General features: G+C 39.8%; 1 protein-coding gene and 1 long non-coding RNA gene across 2 annotated transcripts; one reads left to right on the top strand and one right to left on the bottom strand.

Annotated features, from left to right (window-relative positions):
• Positions 1–658: 658 nt before the first annotated feature.
• On the top strand, positions 659–10,434 carry crlf2 (cytokine receptor like factor 2). Its single transcript, XM_064311582.1, has 6 exons — positions 659–1,367; positions 4,415–4,560; positions 5,012–5,168; positions 5,628–5,718; positions 6,297–6,375; positions 6,926–10,434. The coding sequence occupies exons 1-6, from the start codon at positions 1,286–1,288 to the stop codon at positions 7,163–7,165; spliced, it is 795 nt and encodes a 264-aa protein (XP_064167652.1). The 5' UTR covers positions 659–1,285; the 3' UTR covers positions 7,166–10,434.
• LOC135241323 (uncharacterized) lies at positions 4,881–7,053 on the bottom strand. The gene is made up of 2 exons (XR_010325970.1): positions 6,915–7,053; positions 4,881–5,260 (listed from the first exon to the last, which is right to left on the bottom strand). It is a non-coding gene; the product is annotated as an uncharacterized LOC135241323 (long non-coding RNA).
• Positions 10,435–18,863: the final 8,429 nt, after the last annotated feature.

The raw sequence follows: 18,863 nt of genomic DNA, 5'->3' as shown, positions 1-18,863 counted from the left end.
AGTCCTGTTTTTTTTTTTTTATTGTGAATAGTACTGAGCTGTAGTTATAAAAGTTATGAAGGTATGAGAATTAAAATACTTTAAAATTTTAAAATACTGTATATAGGTTTTAAGGTTTTTTTTTATGCCCAGCGGTTTAATTATGTCCAGAGTAGACAATTTGCCCTCTATTTCGACAAGGAGAAAGCAGAGGGTTGTGAAAAAATGAATTTGATGGCATACTCCTTAGCAACCAAACCTGCCCTTTGTATTTAGGAAAAATATAATTAATTTTTGAAACAAAACTGGAGATATTAATTGGAAGCATCCACAGAGCAAATAAAAATTGTCATTCATGATGGTTAGAAAGGGTTATCGCATATGCATTACCCTTGTCTGATTCCAAGGGTGGATTATTTCTGCTTCATAACTTGATAAGTTAAGTATTCTGATATTTTTTTCACTTCCAGGTGGCTAAATTAGGAAGCTATGTAATACCTAGTTACTACTAGTTAAGACTGCTTGCTTGCTAGCCCTACTCGCTCAGCCGTTGCCAAACAATATATTAATATTTCCTATGAAGGTGGCCGAATTGGAGGATTTCCCTCCAACTGGCATTTAATGTATGCCGTAAGTTTCAGAGGAATTATGCACATTAATCAATAGTTGATGTGAAAGAGGTAGGTGTATATGCGTCTACATATGATTGCAAATGCACTTTTCACCTACTGTAGGTCTTTAAAAAATGACTGCTTAGATATTTCTTTCGTGCGGGAATCTTTGAATTCTTTGCAATCTATTTCAAGGGCAATTCAAACCCAATAAAATCCCAAACCCTAAAATCAACCTTTTTTCTTATGAAGATGCTTAATTATGTTTTTCACATGAGTAGTCCTTAGCGAGAGCAATTAAAAACATGCCTTTGTGATTGTTTTGCAAACAAGCTGAAGTAATAAGCTAACCCAATCCCAAAGTTAAATCGGATTGAAATGTAGCTTGAAGCACATGAAATCGCTTCTGAGATGCCATCGAGTGAACGGCGAGAAGGCGCCTTAGCTGAGCGGCGATTATGGTGGACGTGGGGCCCCGGAAATGAAACCTGTTTTAGAGGCGAAGCCACCTCAAACGTACAGTAGCTTCGTGAACAGGAGGTTCCACGGTGACAGAGGCAGGACTGCGGGTGACAGGAAATGACAAATAGGAATGCTCTGTGCTGCGTCACGTGCCCAAAGTTTTACAATGATAGTGTTGAACGCACTGATGATGGGCTCAGACAGACGTGTGTGAAGTCGGGTGGTGACTGCTAATGGCTCGTTGTTCTCTGCTGCTCATGGTGCTCGCCCTGGCTTCACTGCGGATGGACGGGGCGAGGGCAGTAGTGTACAAAGGTAAGGGAAACTCATCAGTGCAAAAAAAAGCCTGAAGTCCATGTTGGTTCCAAGAGGTTCTGTCATTTATATATATATTCCATTATTCATATATGGTCAGTGTAATTAGAACTTGACCTGATGCTAATGTGGAATAGACATTTTCTGAGTAAGTTCTAAGATGAAAATGTTTGCGGTCTTGTCAAATTCACCCTCGGATGCTTGGAGAGAATATGGACGTGACTATCATGCTACTGACCAGAACAGTGGAACTTTTTCAATGTTTAATAATAATAATGTCAGGTACATCTACTGTGGTAGTCATCAGCAATGCTAAAATGTACACACAACTAGTCCAATTTGGCGAGCCCATTAGACACTTGACCGTCATAGACATAGCATAGGCAGTCCATTATAATCTGAAGCATTCAGCCAGTTTAAGGACATATGATTTCAAACCAGACTGTTTATTTTGATTCAATCAAATACACTTCAACAATGATTTAAAAAAATAAAAATAAAAAAAAAACAACAGAAAGAAAGAAACAGGAACAGATGTGGCCTGAAACTGTTGAATAAGTGACCTTTCTCTTTGCAAAATCTATTTGGCCAAACGAATGCATATTTCAGGTATGTGGTGGTATTCTGTTTTCTGATGTGTTGAATGGTGATAGTTTCCAGCACAATGGCAGCTGCTATGATGGGACAAACGGATGTAACTGATTATCTGCGTGGTGTTTTGAGGCCTGCTCATAACTGCACAATATCATGATAAAAATCTGTGCTGCGTGTAATGCTCCATCTACAGTTGTGTCATTAACAAAATGGCTGGCTCAAAGTAAATGGAGCTGTTTAAAAAAAAAACTACAAATAACAATGAAATCCAAGCGCAAACCTGCTCATGTCTGTGCTCCCACAAATCTATGGGGGTGGTGAGTGCTGCAATGAGCACTGGTATGTACACGTGACAGTACATATGATTGGGCCTTCCAAATTGGGGAGGAAAACTGGGTACAAACATCTAAAAATAAAAAATAAAAAAATATTTAAAATCATATGGTTGTACCCTGTTGACAGAAGACTAGTCCCCACGAGTGTATGGATGATTTTGAAATTGTATACCATAAGCAGAGCGAAATGGCTTTGTCACTGCTTATGACATCTGTAATTTGTCACAATAATTTGAGCTGTTAGCCAAGCAGGGTGTTACATAGATTTACATACATGTTACATACATTTTCTTTTAGTGTTTGCACTCACATCTGCAGATAGTAAAAACTTGTATATACATAAATTTATTTTTAAAAATAATGTTTTTGAGTGTACTTGTCCTTTAACTTTTCCACCCTGTGAGTCATGACCTTAAACAATACTTAAATATGTAATAATGGAATAAGGTCTAATATTATATGCTGGTGTGACATGGCTTGGTACAGTCAGTATTTTCAATTTGTATGCCTGCTTATTCATTCATTGTGACAGCATGCTTTATTCAAGTAGGTATCATGCCCCGGGATTGATCATCTCAGTTCCAAAAGAAGCCTGGCTTGCATTGTATGATCTTGTGGGACCCTTACCATGTGTAAATGTGTAGGCCTTTCACGCTGTGTGTAAAGTACTGAGTTAACCCTGTGTGGCCGAGGCAATGCTTTCTAAGGTAGCTCAATGACACAGAGACCGAAACCACAGCAAAGGGGGAACTGCTCTATGTCTGCAGCTGATACCACATCAGAGACAAACGTCTGCTACTTTAATCGGAAGTAATGAATAATTAGTCAGTAGGGGATGTCATTTGGCACCACTGAAGCTCAAGTTGTTCTGTCTTAAGGAGTTATTAGTCAGCACGTGGGTTTGATTTGCATTTTAGTAAAACAGTGTTGATTACTGTCGCCGGAGAGTATGCTATTTGCACCACCGTCTTTATATGCTTTTCAGGGACAGAGGTGCTTTTTTGGTTTTTTTTCTGGTGCTCGGCCAGATTGTTGAAGCTATTTGAACGCTTGACATTATGTAACTCAAAAGGTCAGCAAAAATGTGTTTTCGCTGATAATAATTGCAAAAGTAACTTTGCCAATCCTGCAATCTTCATGGATTGATTTTTATCTGTACGTGTGTCTGCTGAAAATGTCACTTCCTCCCCCAGAATCAGATGCGCAGATCTTTTGATCGTCACAGCTTGTATTTCGGGACTTTCAGGTCTGTGGTCCAAGCAGGTAGAGAAAGGGAAAGAATAGCTTAGAGCAGCTGATCAGCATGTGTGATAACGTCTCACACTACTTGCATGCTGGTCGCGGAAACACGGCACCTCTCACTTTGAGAATAGATTTTTACGAAGAAAATTTTTTATGTGTTTCTATTTCAGGAGCTTCCTTTGGAAATTGTCTGCTTTGTGAGTGTCTGCTTCAGAAGTACCACTACCTACATGTCTCTCTTTTTTTTTTTTTTTTTTAACCCCCCCCCCCCATTGACATGCACTTCCCATCACCACACTGTTCTCCATTAAAGTGGGAGGGTAGTTATTGGAGCACATTGGAGGTCAGTATGTGAGGAGGAGTTCTATGTGATGGGACAGAGACATGCCCAAACCACCCCTCTCTGGGTGAAGTCATAGTGAATTATGCTTTGCCCTGCAAGCATACACAGCCTTACTCAGAAAGAAATGTGAGGTTTGTCAGGGTTGGAATAATCCTGCCATTGCCCTTGCTTGAGACACAGGCCACAGAATTGGAGCTGGTCCCTGGGTGCTGCACTTATTTATCTTCTCCAGAACTGTCACAATTGTCTGAAACACTTTTAAAGCATTTCGGAAGAACAATGGATATTTTAATGCAAATTCTGGAAAACTCACCATGGTTAAAACAAGAGACTGGTCTTATTTTCTCTCTGTGAAAGTGAGGCGAAAACATTGAGATACTACAATAAGCTCTGTTTATTACAACAACACTACCTCTATGTAACCAGAACCTTGATGCGTGTCAATACCTCTGCTGTGCATATGTAGAAATTTTGATTAATGCACTATAATCTTTTACAGCAGTGAACCATAGTGTGTCAATCTGCTCTTGCAGAAATAAATCCTGCTAATATTCGCCTGAGGATAAGAGAAGAATCGGACCTCATCAACGTGACATGGAAGAATCCCAACAGGAACATTAATGACCAGTGTTATGAAAGTAACCTGCAATATAAGAGTCAATGTGATCTAGACTGGCTGGTAGGTATTTTATTCCCTTTCACAAGTTTGATTCTTAGCATGACTTTTTTGGTCATTTAGGACAGTCAATATTAGCGTCATAGCAGCAAACGCTAAGCTATTCAGTCCTCTCGGTTGCCAGCCCTCTCCAGTATCATATTGTTAATCCAAATGAGGTTGACTGGTGGGAGTGTACAGATGTACATTGTGTATTTCCAGTGTGCATACAGTAGCTTACCCCAGTTCCATTTCCAGCTTAGAATTTAATGATTTGGCAGACACTTTTAGCTGAAGCAACTCACAAAAACACATTTCGCATGGTAAGAAAACACCAGAAGCAGTAGAGATTGGTACAGTTTATAGTGCCATAAAGGGAATGGTTTGTTCTTCATTTTATCTTTTTTTTAGGTTGCACATTGCACCCCCGTATCTCTGCCCCAATATTCACGTGCGTCTCTTTCTTGTGTCTCAGGATTTTGTTCTGCTTTCGTTCAATTTCACACTCCAGCCTTTTGCGAAAGGCAGCGGGAGAAATTACACATTCAGAGTCCGGATGAAGTACGCGTGTCTCTTCCGTAATTGGAGCGCATGGACGGCCGAGTCGCACTGGGGGAAGGGAGACATTTTGGGTGCTGTACCCCCCATTTCTGCTTTTGCCCTCATCTAGACATCTCCATCCAGTCACATGACACCCTTCACAACAGGAATATTCACAGGCCGACTGAAAAGTAAAAAACATTCACTTTAAGTCACACACACGTGACAGAGTAAGCAAGAAATCAATAAGACAGGCAATCGACACAAAATTCTAATATACAATTATAATTAAGTTTTTATCTGTTCATTTGCAGTTCAGGATAGTAAAGTTCAGGAGTAAGTTGGAAATTGGTGGTGATTATTCAACCATGATATAAATACCTAAGTATGTTGGTTTGAAAACAAGTCCTTATATACGTATTATGCACTAATGCCCAATTTCATTTACAGTGTTTACTCTAATAATATTGTTCTATTGTACTCTGGTGTAAAATCACACACAGGTATACAACATTTTTAAAGAAATTATTTTTGTCTTTTTTTTCCAACAGGCAGCTGCTTTGAGGCTAGCACCAACCCGCATATAGTAATCATTGTTATTCCTGTGATATTCTTCCTGGTTTTTCTTGTGACACAAAAACAGTACGTGTCTACGAAACAGCTATAGCTGAATATTAGTTCATAGACATGTCTATCATTACAGTGGAAAATATGTCCTTTTGATGTAAAGTATGTCCTTTCTTCACCATGTGAACAGGAGGTCTGATGGGTATTCAACTAAAGATAATTTCTGATTGGTGGCTCATTAAACGGTCCCACTGCTGATTGGTTTTAAAAAAATTCCCCCTGTAGTGGGCAAAATAAGAACTTTCAGACGAAAAAAGGGCAGACACATTGCTTTCAGAATAAAAATTAACTTCATTCAACAACAAAAACTTCATCAAATAACCTTTTTTGGTTCTTTATGCATAACTGTTAAAACAGTGATTTTGATTGCACAGGATAAAAAGCCACATGAGTGATATGCATATGAATTTTATGTTAGGAATTAGTCATTGATGCCAATTGGTTTAAAACAGCAAAGGTTATTACAATCTGGCTGTAACAAGTGATGGTAGTGAGGTTTGTTGTTCAGAATTTAATACATTTCCATTGCTGGCATTTGTGTGTAGAGGATGGTGAGATGGTGAAATGTGACACTGGGTCTAATCCCACTACAGAATAAGGAGACTCCTCCTGCCAAAGGTCCCTGATCCAAAGCACATGTATGAAGACCTCCTGAAAATTGATCAGTCTCAGGTAAAGTGCAATTAATTAATCAGAACTAACACACACACATACACACATGCGCCACTCTCAAACTCTCAATATGCTCATACTCTCAATAGAAGACTATTAGTCCAGTCTTGCCATTAGATAGTATTTATGTTTGCTTTATGGGCCAGAATTTATATTTTGTTTTCTATTAAATAAATCCATGATGGCCTGTGGATTTCCCCCTCCCAGCATAAGTATATGTAAACATTTTTTTTTTTAACTTAACTGCACGTTTATTTTTTAATTGTACTTTTAAACTTCGGCACATACCGTAGAACACAGCAGCAGCATGTCCTGAAACCCCAATCGTGTGTTGAGAGATTTTTCTTGAATATGACACTTTGAACAAGGTTACTCCTGACTGTGCGTGTGTTTAAAGTATTTATTTAAATTAAGTTGGATTCTCATTACACCGTACAAATGCAGCTGCATTCCATAGTATTTTAGTTTTGATTAGTACCATTGTGTCTGAATTATTTTGAATTGTTCCGATAAATGTACAAAATTCACAGAAAAAGTACCTCTGTTGTAGCTGGAGAAAACATTTAAAGACCGCTCCGTCGAATGTGTGACCCTGAAGATTGAGATCGTCCATCCAGAGAAGGAGGAGGAAGAGGGAGAGGAGGAAGGGGAGGAACAGAGCGAGCTGCCCGCTGAGGCTGGCCACACTGAACCGACCGCACTGACCCGGGACACAACGGCAGGGAAACCCACCTGCCCCTCAAACTCTCCCGCGCAGGCCCTGGGCCGCAACGGCTACGTCTACTGGTGAGCAGGTGAGAGGAGAGACACTGCAGTTCAGTTCAATTCAGTTCAATTCAATTCAATAAACTTTATTTATCCCCGAGAGGGCACATGTCCTCAATCACCATCAAAAACAGATGGGACGCAGAATACACACAACAACCTGACGTCACGTACAACAGAAATTCTAATGAACAAGCAGAAAAGGAAAATACAGGTCTGGCTTAGTTGCAGACCTTTTCCGGTTGCAATTTAAAAACAGTGACACTCGACACTCTGATACCTGCAAGGCAGGCCGTGGAACTCTGACTTCCACAGCATTACAGGGCCAAAGTCAACCATTAAAGTTTTTATTTGTAAACAAAATGAACATTATTCATTAACTAGTGGAAATGGTTCAGTTATAATCAGCAGGGCCACTAGCTTGTAATGAATTCTCATCTTATTTGTTAATGTTAGCAGGGTGAAGCTAACGTTGAAGTGTTACCATTAATTTAGTATTTTGGTTAAAAAGAGAATTTTCATAATTCTGATGGATCTGTTTTTAAATTCTTTTCTGAGCTCATAACATGTTCATGAGAAGCAACTGCGGATTTTCATTCGTATAATGTGAGCAAGGCATTCATTTGGCTAAACAGTGACAGGTGTTTTTTTCACTCTCTTGTCACTCGACATCTGTTTTATTTTGAGTGTTGATATTCCCTGGCACAATTGCGGCATAAAGTGCAATATGAATATTGAACATAAGAGGGCACTGTGGTTATCCTGATCTTTATTTTGGCCTCAAACCCTATAAAATCCAGCTCTAAATATTCTCCAATCAGCATCATAGATTTTTTTTTCAAAGGAAGATGTAGGTTAATTTGAAGGCTGATTTAAAAGATTAATGCGCATATGCATTATGGAAGTGAAATTTTGGCCTGACAAATCCTTCCTCTGGACTTCAGTGATAAATTGAAGGATATGACTGTTGATTGTACACACTCTCATGATGGACGAATGGAAACAAAAGAGAAAATATGAGAATTTGCAAAAAACCATGTGTGTGCATGCACGTGCGTGTGTGTGTGTGTGTGTGTGTATATATATATATATATATATATATATATATATATATGCAGACATCAATGCTAAGTCTTGTTTAAAATGCTTTTGATGAAGCAGTGCTGTACTCCAGATTGATAAAGTGAACCTCTGCTTTAAACTATGTCTTTCTAGCCAGATACACGCAGATGTGTCCATGTCATTAGCAAGTTGTTCATTCAGACTAATCATTTCCGTCTGTTCAAAGGTGCTGTGATTTATTGCAGGGTCTCTGGGCAACAGAGAACGGTTAAGAATTGTATTGAATTGTAATTGTATTAAGCACTGTGCTGCTTTGCAATTGTGTGTGTGTGTGTGTGTACACTAGCTCTCTTTCTGCAGGAATTTTGTCAAGCTAACCTAAAAACATAAGGCTATCCACATTTTTATACTTACAGTTAATTAAACAAGTATACGAAAACATAGGTTACTATCACAAATAGAATGTGCAACTTCTTGTTTTACTAAATACATAAATAGTCCAAAATATGTGCATGTTGCTTTATGTGGTGGATAAGTGCAGTTATATTTTTGGGACAGAATTGTAGTTTTGGTTTTGCCATCCTTGTTTGCTTACCTTGTCCATTTTGGTCTTTGAACCTTTCATGACTACTTTACTGCTGAAAATAAAAACGCCGTCAGTTTTTTTCCCCTTTCTTAATCAATGTTTCATCTTTTTTTTCTTCTTCCAATTGCTCCAAGGAGTGACCCTCCTTTGAAGCACAAACCCACAGCCTGCAGCAGGAAGTGGTTCAGCTTGATGTTAGCATGTGCGCTATCGAACACCTGAGCTTAAATAAAGTGCAAACTGAGGGGATTTTTTATTTTTATTTTTTTTAAACTAGGGAGATTTTCAGTGGGTGGTAGGGAAACTACATAATGTATACCAATATTCTTATACTAATATACCAATATTCTTTGTATTTGTTACTGCTGCTCTAACAAATTCTTCAAAGGGCTGTTTTCAGTGATTTATCATTGTTGTTCAGAGAATAAAAGAGATATGGGCCCTATCTGTGCCTCCGGAAATGATATCTTGACTTTCTTCTCGGGCATGGTGGCATAGTGGTTAGCACTGTCGCTTCACAGCAAGAAGGTCGTGGGTTCGAACCTTGGCTTGGGGCCTTTCTGTGCAGAGTTTGCATGTTCTCCCCGTGCTCGCGTGGGTTTACTCCGGGTACTCCGGTTTCCTCCCACACTCAAAGACATGCATGTTAGGTGCACTCCTGCAGGTGCCCTTGACCAAGGCACTTGCCTCAGAACTGGAGTTGGTCCCCGGGCGCTGCACTGTGGCTGCCCACTGCTCCTAAGTAAACTAGGATGGGTCAAATGCAGAGGACAAATCACCCCACGGCGTTCAAAGTATATCTTATCTTATCTCACCTTCATAAAAGCTATATTACTCTTTTGTAAACATGACATAGCAGCTTCACAAGCATGGCATAGACATACATAGCTTGTTGCCCCAATAGGTGCCACTTTTAAATCAAAGCTAAAAACATATGTCTGCCATTGCTTTTCAAAAATTTTGGGAAATCTGCACAGTAAGCTTTATTTTTGCACCCTTTTCTCTTTTCTACTATTTTATTTCAACTTTTTATTTGTTTTTTTTCTTTTTATTATGGCATTTTATTCTGTTTTTATGCTATTTTATCTTCCCTTATTCTGTCTGATGTAAAGCACTTTGAATTACACTTCATATGAAATGTGATATACAAATAAACTTTCCTGGCTTAAAAAATAAATAAATAAAATAAAATAATTTAAAAAACTGAAAAAGGCATATGGTGTGTGTCACTTGGTATGCCACTGTAATGTGACTTGCTAGTTGTGGCTTCTGAAATAATTTATGTATTATAATGTAGTGCTTATGAAGGAGCCATGCCATGCTTAAGAACGAGTTATAATAACCTTATGTAGGAACATTCCAAAAACAGTATTATCAACATATGTATGTGCAATGCCATTGGTAAGTTATAGTGTGGCGTATGGGTAAATGTGTGATCCATACATACATTTGAACCATTATGTCTACTCTGTCCACACTACTCGTGCTGAACCTGTTGCTCCAACTGTGTGAAAGCCCCATCCCCTTATTTCTATTTCAAAGGGGAAAGAAGCCCCTTCTTTCCCACGTTCTTTCTCTCCCCCACTTCCTTTCTCATTGAGAAATACTGCACCTCAGTTAGCTCTCATACCAGCAACAACAAACAGCTTGCTTAATTAATAAATGAACTACACTAAATATGGCTTACAGTCATGTTTCTTTTAAAGCTCCTTAACGATAATGAACAATCCAACAATTACACATCTTTACTCTTTACTCTTTTAATTATGCACTGTGCTTCTTTTTTTTTTTTTTTTTTGCAGAGCAAACAGGAATGAGTCTCGGTCTCAGGTGAATTGTCCTCTTAAGCATTTAGTTTTGTACACGTATCACAGCTCATTTTCGCTCTTAGTGCTGAGGAAGGGGCTTGGTCCGCCAGCTCTCACACATCCCCAGATTAACCTCTGCGGGTTTGGAGCGGGGGGGGGGGGGAGGGATGTTTTATTTATCAAACTCTCGTTGCGGGGAAAAGACCTGGCGCAGGCTTCCATTATCATAAAGGCCCGGAGACGTCTGAGCACAAAGAAACGAGTTTATCTCCGCGCCGTGCGCTTCGTGGCAGCGCTCAGAACGCACAACCGGAGCAGCGGCGTCTGCGGCTCATTTCTCGCAGCGACGTGACAGAAGCCGACAGTGTCAAAGAGTCCTTTTCTGTCGCACATAAACTGTCCCAGAAGCAGACACTTCGGTGGGGGGATGGAGAAACACCTTATTTTTAGTATTTATTCCAATCTGCTTTGCTTTAAATACTGCACAGCTGCCCTGTCTGTTTTCTTGGCCCTCGGGCTCTGTATAGGAGTTGACAAATGTGACTTATGGCAAACCTGCCGGAGGAAGGAAGTTGACCACAGTATGTGCGCGACACGGTATTGTTTTATTGTTTTTTTTTTTTTTTTTTTTTTTTTTTTTGTCTGTATCTCAAAGCTATTAGGTCCATATGCTTTGTCAACTTGTTTTCTCATTGGTGTGTAGGAAAGGTGCAATGGGAATAGTGCATGTAGGAAGGCGCTGAAAAACTCAATATAAACCCTACAGAGACCGTTCTGGCTGTTCAATTATTTAAAGGTTAAGAAAGAATGCAACTGCAATGGTACAATTTCTCTAAAGCTTTTGCTTTGGCGTTCGGGAGAGTGAAAAACATTTATTTAGTCACTTTGTCAAATAGCCAGGAATGGAAACAAATTCCCTCAATAAGACCCTGGTGCTCAGTTGGGCACACACTTCCTCCCTTGAACAGATGCTGTCGCGCTGAAATTCCTGAGGACCAGAATTCATGGAAATTTAAACAAGTGCTGACAAAAGCTTACCCGGAAAATGTATTCCTTGCTGTTTGAGGTGAATATTTCTTTCTCATCTCCAGCCTGGCATTTCTAGAAAACCGCGCTGTTTAATGTTATTAAAAGATTAAAAAGAGAAAACTTTCTCTTTTTCTACATGTCTTAACTCCAAGCACTTTGGCATTGATTATTAAAAAAAATAAGCATGTCACAGCAGAGTACACCAGTAATGCCTATAATTATGTTGAACTCAAATAAATAAATAACTTGCTCTTCATCGTAAGAGGGTGACAGGTTTGCCAACATCTTGACAAATGGAAGAATCGCTTGCAAATTCTCGATGTGTACACGCTGCGTAGAACTCGTGAAAGGTGCTCAGAGAAGGTGATCGTCTGACAGCTGTTTTATTCTGTGTTAATGTCCTTGTCGATGCGCACCGAATAAAGTTCTATTTGAGAATTATAAGGTTAGAGGCCTTCTATATCTGTATTTTTCCTGGGACTGTCTGTTATTCATTAGTGGTTATTGCATTTGACCTCACCTGTATGGCAGAGATATCATTTTTAAGAGTAATTTTGACCTCACCTGTATGGCAGAGGTATCATTTTTAACAGTAAGATACATCCTTTTCTGTAGCTGTTCCTCTGTGGTCACAGAACGAGACATCAGCAGAACACATTACATGAAACAGAAAAGGTAGAGAAATGCTGTCATCAGATGAATTAATGGGCTGAAGATCATGTTAGACTTCAATCTTACATCTAAAAATGGATTAGGATTCTTTTTTTTAATCCTTTTTTTTTTACTGGGGCAGTCAAAGTAACCCCAGCATCATTGTGAAATTCCAGTTATTATATATTGTAGTTAACAAACGGAGATGACCTGCTGCATACTTCCGGTCAAGGTTGGGGACATCTCCAATAATATTCATAGATCAGCGTGATTCTGCACAAGTGAAGTTGACTGTACTGTCAGCAGTGCACTGGTGAATATAAACAATTTCATATGACATCTTTCTTTAATTTTCATGTATGTGCAATAATCCTCTTTACCTTTTAAATATATAGTTGTCTGAAAATGAGATTCCAATAACATATTTGTACATAACTCCCAGTTTGGCTCTCATTGTTCAATAACATTAATTTTTTTTTTTTTTTTAACAAATGCTTATATAAAAAAAGACTAGTTTGGATTTTGTGTACTGAGTCAGACAGAATTCAGAGAAATTCAGTTCAATTAATTGCATGTGCCACCAATTATTTTAAAATGTATGCAAAAAAATGATATATAATTTATACATATCAGTCTGTGAACATGGTTGTGGCCTGATGGTTGTTTTAGATAAATGACTGCTGAATAGATAATCTGTGGGTGATGGCTACAGACGGGCAGGACTTGAGTTTATGGCCAAACTGACATGATTTGAAATCACATGCAAAGCAGAGTGCATTTCCTTTGATTGACAGGGCCACTCCTGCTGCCCTGGTAACACCACACATGCGCTCGTGCGCACGCTTGCCGTTCCTCTACACAGCATGTCAGTTTGCTCCAGAAGTGTCACATTATACCAGTGCGCCAGCATGGCTGGATGCAGTTTTTCATTATTATTAAGTATTCACATTTACAAACTAGCCCTGTTTCACAGTCGAAGTCTTGCCTCATAAATTATAGATGCTGAAACAATTTTTAAACATGTTCATTAAAGACAACGCTTTCTTAAAAAGAAAACCAGCTCATAAATATTTCTAAAAAGCAAATCTCTACAAGAGAAGTCTTCCTCGACAACTCGAACATGTGAGAAGCCCGAGTCTCAGCCCCCGACTGCAGACGCCTGGAAGTGATGCGCGCGAATCCGGCGTCGGTGGCAGTGACGGCGACGGTTTTCTTTTTTTTTCAGGAGAGACGCCGGGACATCATTCGCGCCAGCGATAACGTTTGTGTGGATGACACGTATTATCCTTTAATCTCGGAACCGGCTTGTTGAGCATCAAATTGAAATATCCTGAACAGATGTAAAAACACATGTGCGGCGCGGTGCGCAAGCTGAGCGGAGCTTTGTTTCATCTGCCGATGATGTGCGCCTTAAGGAGTGCTTTTTAAAATTTCATCACTATTCAAAAGGATAATTAATACGTACCCCCAGGCTTTGATTATGCTATACCCAGTGTGTACCACTGGTGTTGAGATAATGAGGCACTCATCCTGCTCTCAACAAACACACAGTTTGCACAAGATACTTAAGATTCAGCAAAGGTATTTGGTGCAAGGTGTGTTCAAGTCCAATTTCAATTTATATCAGAGTACCACATACTGCATAAGATCACTGGGGTTGTAAGCACTGGAAGTGTTTTGTTTACAGGGGGACCCTGTCAGAATTCGATAGACAGTCCTTTTTAAATACTTCACTGGAGTTCATATTCCCCCTAACAATAATTTCCATCCACTGTAGGGGAAAAAATGGCATGACATATCCATTTTAAAATGTGATTGGCTGGGGTGAGATGCATGAGTTTTTTTTTTTTTGGACTGACAGACGTGTCTTGGATAATGAGGCCTGTTGGTTGAATGCTGGAAGGGTGGCTATACAGCCATTTTATTTTCTGAGGCATAGCTATACCTTTGACCTTGGAATTCCCTAAACAGCTTGGCTACCTGCAATTAGTCTGTGCTCAGCTCAGTAATCACTGATCTGGACTCAGTGGTACAAAGCGGCAAGTGCTAAGCGTGTTCAAATGGCAGCCAATGCCCACGGGTCTCATGGGATACCTGCTGCAAGGCTTACTGGGTAATGACATGATTAAGCCCCAGTTTTTGTTGTAAAGGTCCAAGGCATGGGCTTGTTTCGAATCACGTAAACATGCAAACATTGTATCCTATAGCATAACCTGATCTTCTCTTATCTCGCTAATGAAACATGTGAGAACAATGGTGGTGGAATGGAGCGGTAGGGCGAGGGGGGGTGGGGGGTGCTGGTGGTGGTGGTTGTGGGGTGTAAAGCGGTTCCATCAATTATTGTCAGAATCCACACGGGCATGTTGAAAGAAAGCCCGCGGATAATGCTCCTGTATGATTTCAGACAGGGAGGTGGGCAGTTGTGGGTAATCCTTTGGTTAGCCCCTATTATGCAGTCTTTGGCGAGCGAGGCCGTGCATTTACTGTAGAAATGATACCCCCAGGGTGCGCGGGCTACCCACAAACCCCCCCGCCTTTCGTTCGGCAACTCTCTGAATTCAGCAGCGGGGATGGCAGGGAGATGGTGTTGGACACACCAGAGAGACACAATCATGCCTTCATTTTACATTAACGCGCGCAACCCAACGACTACACGAGTTTCCCCGACCACTAATCTTTCAACTTGCAATACAAGTCAGCTCTCTTGTGAAATTAAATGACCTACCTGCTGGACATTGCCGTTCCTCGTGCGTGTGACCTAATTAGTTCCTGTGGGCTGAAAACATTGCATCTCATCACCATTGAAAGTACAGTAGGGTTTAAAAAAAAAAAAAAACTCAGTCCCTAAAGAACGGGTGAATGAATTCAAACATATCGCCGGCTGTTCGGACTGTTGTCAGTTGTGGGTTTTGGCGGCTCTGGGAGCCTAGGTGAGCTGGATGCCGGGACGGTTGGCGTTTGATAGGCTGTGGGTGGTGGCAGAGCTGGCCGTAAGATCATGGTGGCCCTAAACAGGAATGCTTCGGGGTGAATACTCAGGGTTCGTCCTACGCACACACAAAACAAAACCACAACATAGCATGTCGAGAAGCTTCACAGAGTACTGTGTGAGTGTGTGTGTGTGCGTGTGTGCGTGTGTGTGCAAGTCTGTTTGTCTGGTGTCCTCTACCTCCCCACTTGGGGAGACTCTGATGAGTTTGGCTTCGGCTGCTTAAAGGCCAGGAATCTTTACGGCAATGTTCCTGACAGGTTTTTTTGGGAACTGAGGTTTCATTTCACGTTTTGCATTTCACAAACAATGAGAGAGTTCTGCCGGCAATTCTGAACAGGAGAAATTGCATCCCCTCACATCTAACCTTCGCGGCTGTTTTCAGATGCAAAAGTTGCAGTCAAGACAGGCAATCTCAGACTTAACTGCTCAGCAGTACAAAGAAGCACAACGCTCATTTGATCAAATGCTGTCAGTGTGATGAGCAATATAGTCTTCTTACGCATTATTCGAGTTAGAACGAGGTAGGTTACACCCTTCTTGCAACAGTATTTATGAAGCCCTCTTGCAGGGGCCCAGTAATCCTAACAAAAACATTAATTTTATGCTGTTAAAGCGCTTAATACTTCCAGAACAATTGCAAGCGCATGTCATGAACTTCTACATCGCACAATTCAATATGAACGCATGAAACAGAACACAAATGAGGCTATATATCCAGTTGCCTGTCTCTTCCCTAGCTTGCTTTCCTAAATTGTGGCACTTGAAACTTAAAATTTAGATTTTTGGTTAAATGTGGCCTTGTGTCTTGGTGGATTAACATTGTAGTACTGATTGAGACATACTATGTAATGCCTATTCCCATGATTTTCATTGTTCATGCTGTACATTGTGAGGATTCTCTAGACAGAATCATCCTTCCTTTCAGTTTAATTTTCACCTTGGGCTGATGCAGTTATAGTGTCATTTATGTTCTGCAGGCTTCTGCAATTTTTCAAAAACAAATAATGAAAAAATATATTACAATATTAACCCTTTGTAGTGTCAGATCACAAATATGTGATTGGAATGTTCTTAACTGAACATCACTACTGGTAATTCAAAGCAATGGAGTTCTAAAACACTTACTTATAATTTTTGAAAAGATTCCAAAAAATACACATTTCAAAAGGATAAATTAAAATGTATTATAGAGCATGGCATTTATATATTATAATTAATAAAATAACAGAATGTGAAAACAAAAAACAGAGATGCCAACAAATAATATTCCTCCTGCCACAAGGAATTTTACATGTGTTCACATGAGAAATCTCATGTTTATTTAGCATTTCATAATAATAAATGCGGTTGAAATTTTGCTTATGCTTTTCTGAAAAATATTTTTAAAGTATCATTGTGTGCATTGGCCCTTCAGCTATTAGAACTTTCTGCGAAGTCTCTCAATTGTGCTTCTCACTGGAGACTCCCGTGTCACATTTTTCAAAAACTTCACAAGCCTTTCCACGCATGGATAATGTGATTCAAGCCATTTGCCAATCAATGATGGATACACGTGTAAAGACATGCATTACTGACATTCAAAATCTCCCGTCTTGCCCAGGAAGATAATAGGATGTCACTGTCATTGTCCAAAACTGCCACACATCCGAGTTCTGTTGAAGTGACATGTGAGAGGTGGGCTGCCAGTATCAGAGAATGATGTCGGCACACATGTTGGTAAATCGTACGAAGTGCTTGACACCACAAGGAATTCACTTTCAACTCATGAATAATTGCCCCGTTTCCATGCGTTGTGTACCCTTTTTATACTGTACAAGATCCCGGCTGTGGACTGCAAGACAAACTAAATATGTGTCTGGAGGAGTACTTTGAGCAATAATGAAGAACCAACAGTCCCTCTCGTTGGAGCAATATAATTTGAAATAGTGCTGGAAGAGACTCCCTGTTGCAGCATTTGTAGGCTGGTCTGATTTTCCCTCAATCATTGCATTAAATATTATAATAATAATAATAATAATAATACAAATAATAATAATAATACAAATAATAATAATAATAATAATTATTATTAAAAGTTTCATTAATTTTGTAAGTGGCATGGCTCTACTGTCTATAATCCGCCAATAGCCTTCACCCACCCATGTTCGATCACTGGTCAACAGCCCGCGGTGTCAATCAGGCCTCAGTTCCCGCTCAGTTTTGCAATGACTCCTTTCAGTGAAAAACAACGACGACGACGATGATGATGATGATGATCGAGAAACCCTGGTGAGGAAGGAAAAAAATAAAAATAAAATAAAAACTGCTTCTTCCCAGGTTGATGAGAAAGAAAGACAACGGTGTTATTTTGCCCCGGCTATAGCGGGGCCCTGCCATGGGAAGCAATTACCGCAGGATGCTAGCTGACAGCCTCGTTCCAGCGCGCGCGCGAGCGAGCCAGGCGGGCCTGACCCTTCGGGCGCTCTCTAGGCAAATCGTATGCTCGCACTCATCTCAAACCCCCTCGCCAACCGTCGGCTTCCATCACGGAAACGGGTCCGTTCCCCGTTCCCTTTTGTTCCGTCCAAGAGGTGGGCTGGTGGGACGGTGGGAGGTGTGTGTGTGTGGAATGAACACACTCGCACCGCACGTCAACAATAAGAAGTTGGTTTTTTCATTTTAATGTGTGTACTGAATGTATGTGTGTTGGGGAGGGAGGGGGTACAGGCACCTCCACTTTTGCCCTGGGACCTTTGAGTAGTGAGAGAAAAAGCACCTTCACATCTCCGGTGTGGACTGGATCTAGCTGTACCAACCTGACAGGCAAACTGCTATGGAGGAAAGAAATATTTTTCTCTCGCACAGATATATGGTTAGTTTATTGGTATGATGTAACTTTTAGAATTAAACATAAGTAAATATAAAATTTATTTAAATACTGGTGAAAAAAATCTATGTATTTTTACAAAATACATCAGATGGCGTGAAGTATACTTTACAAAATATATTATTCAGCCAATCGTTTAATAAATGTAACAATTTAAGCACGCAATGACATCTACCGGCAATAATTAACATAGCCTACATAATTAACATATGCGCCATATGTACGTTGAACCACCAAAGAACCGCCCTTCCCAGTGATTTCTTGAAAATACTCCATGATGTAATTTGAGAAAAGTTAAACACCATTCTGACAAGTACATTGTGTACTTTGGTTATCCTAGTTAGTTAATGGGCCAATTAATGACGATCTATGTTCATTATCTGTCATCATGTATAGGTAAGTAGGCTATGCTTTTATCACTGACCGACTGCATCTTGCTGCGCAAATGGACACAATGTGTGATAATTAAGAATACACGGTATCCTTTATACATCGGGAAGATTTTGACTTTGGAAGCACTGATTAAACTTTTTTCTTTTTATGTACTTATTTTTTTTCATAATAATAATAACAATAATAAGAATAATAATAATAAGAATAATTATTATTATTACATTACAGGCATTTAGCAGAAGCTCTTATCCACAACGACTTACACAGTTTTTTTTTATTTTTACACAGCATCCATTTATACAGCAGGATATATACTGAAGCAATGCAGGTTAAGTG

The sequence above is a fragment of the Anguilla rostrata genome, chromosome 15 (assembly GCF_018555375.3).
Source record: "Anguilla rostrata isolate EN2019 chromosome 15, ASM1855537v3, whole genome shotgun sequence".
In the NCBI taxonomy this organism is placed as follows: Eukaryota; Metazoa; Chordata; class Actinopteri; order Anguilliformes; family Anguillidae; genus Anguilla; species Anguilla rostrata.
The sequence above is the reverse complement of the archived record's forward strand: the minus strand, read 5'-3'. Positions and strand labels throughout refer to the sequence as shown.

Coding starts and splice junctions, on each gene's coding strand:
- crlf2 (XM_064311582.1), top strand. CDS start 1,286: ATGGCTCGTTGTTCTCTGCTGCTCATGGTGCTCGCCCTGGCTTCACTG. Junction 5,169..5,627: donor GGGGAAGGGAGACATTTTGG/GTGCTGTACCCC, acceptor TTTTTCCAACAG/GCAGCTGCTTTGAGGCTAGC. Junction 5,719..6,296: donor TTTCTTGTGACACAAAAACA/GTACGTGTCTAC, acceptor ATCCCACTACAG/AATAAGGAGACTCCTCCTGC.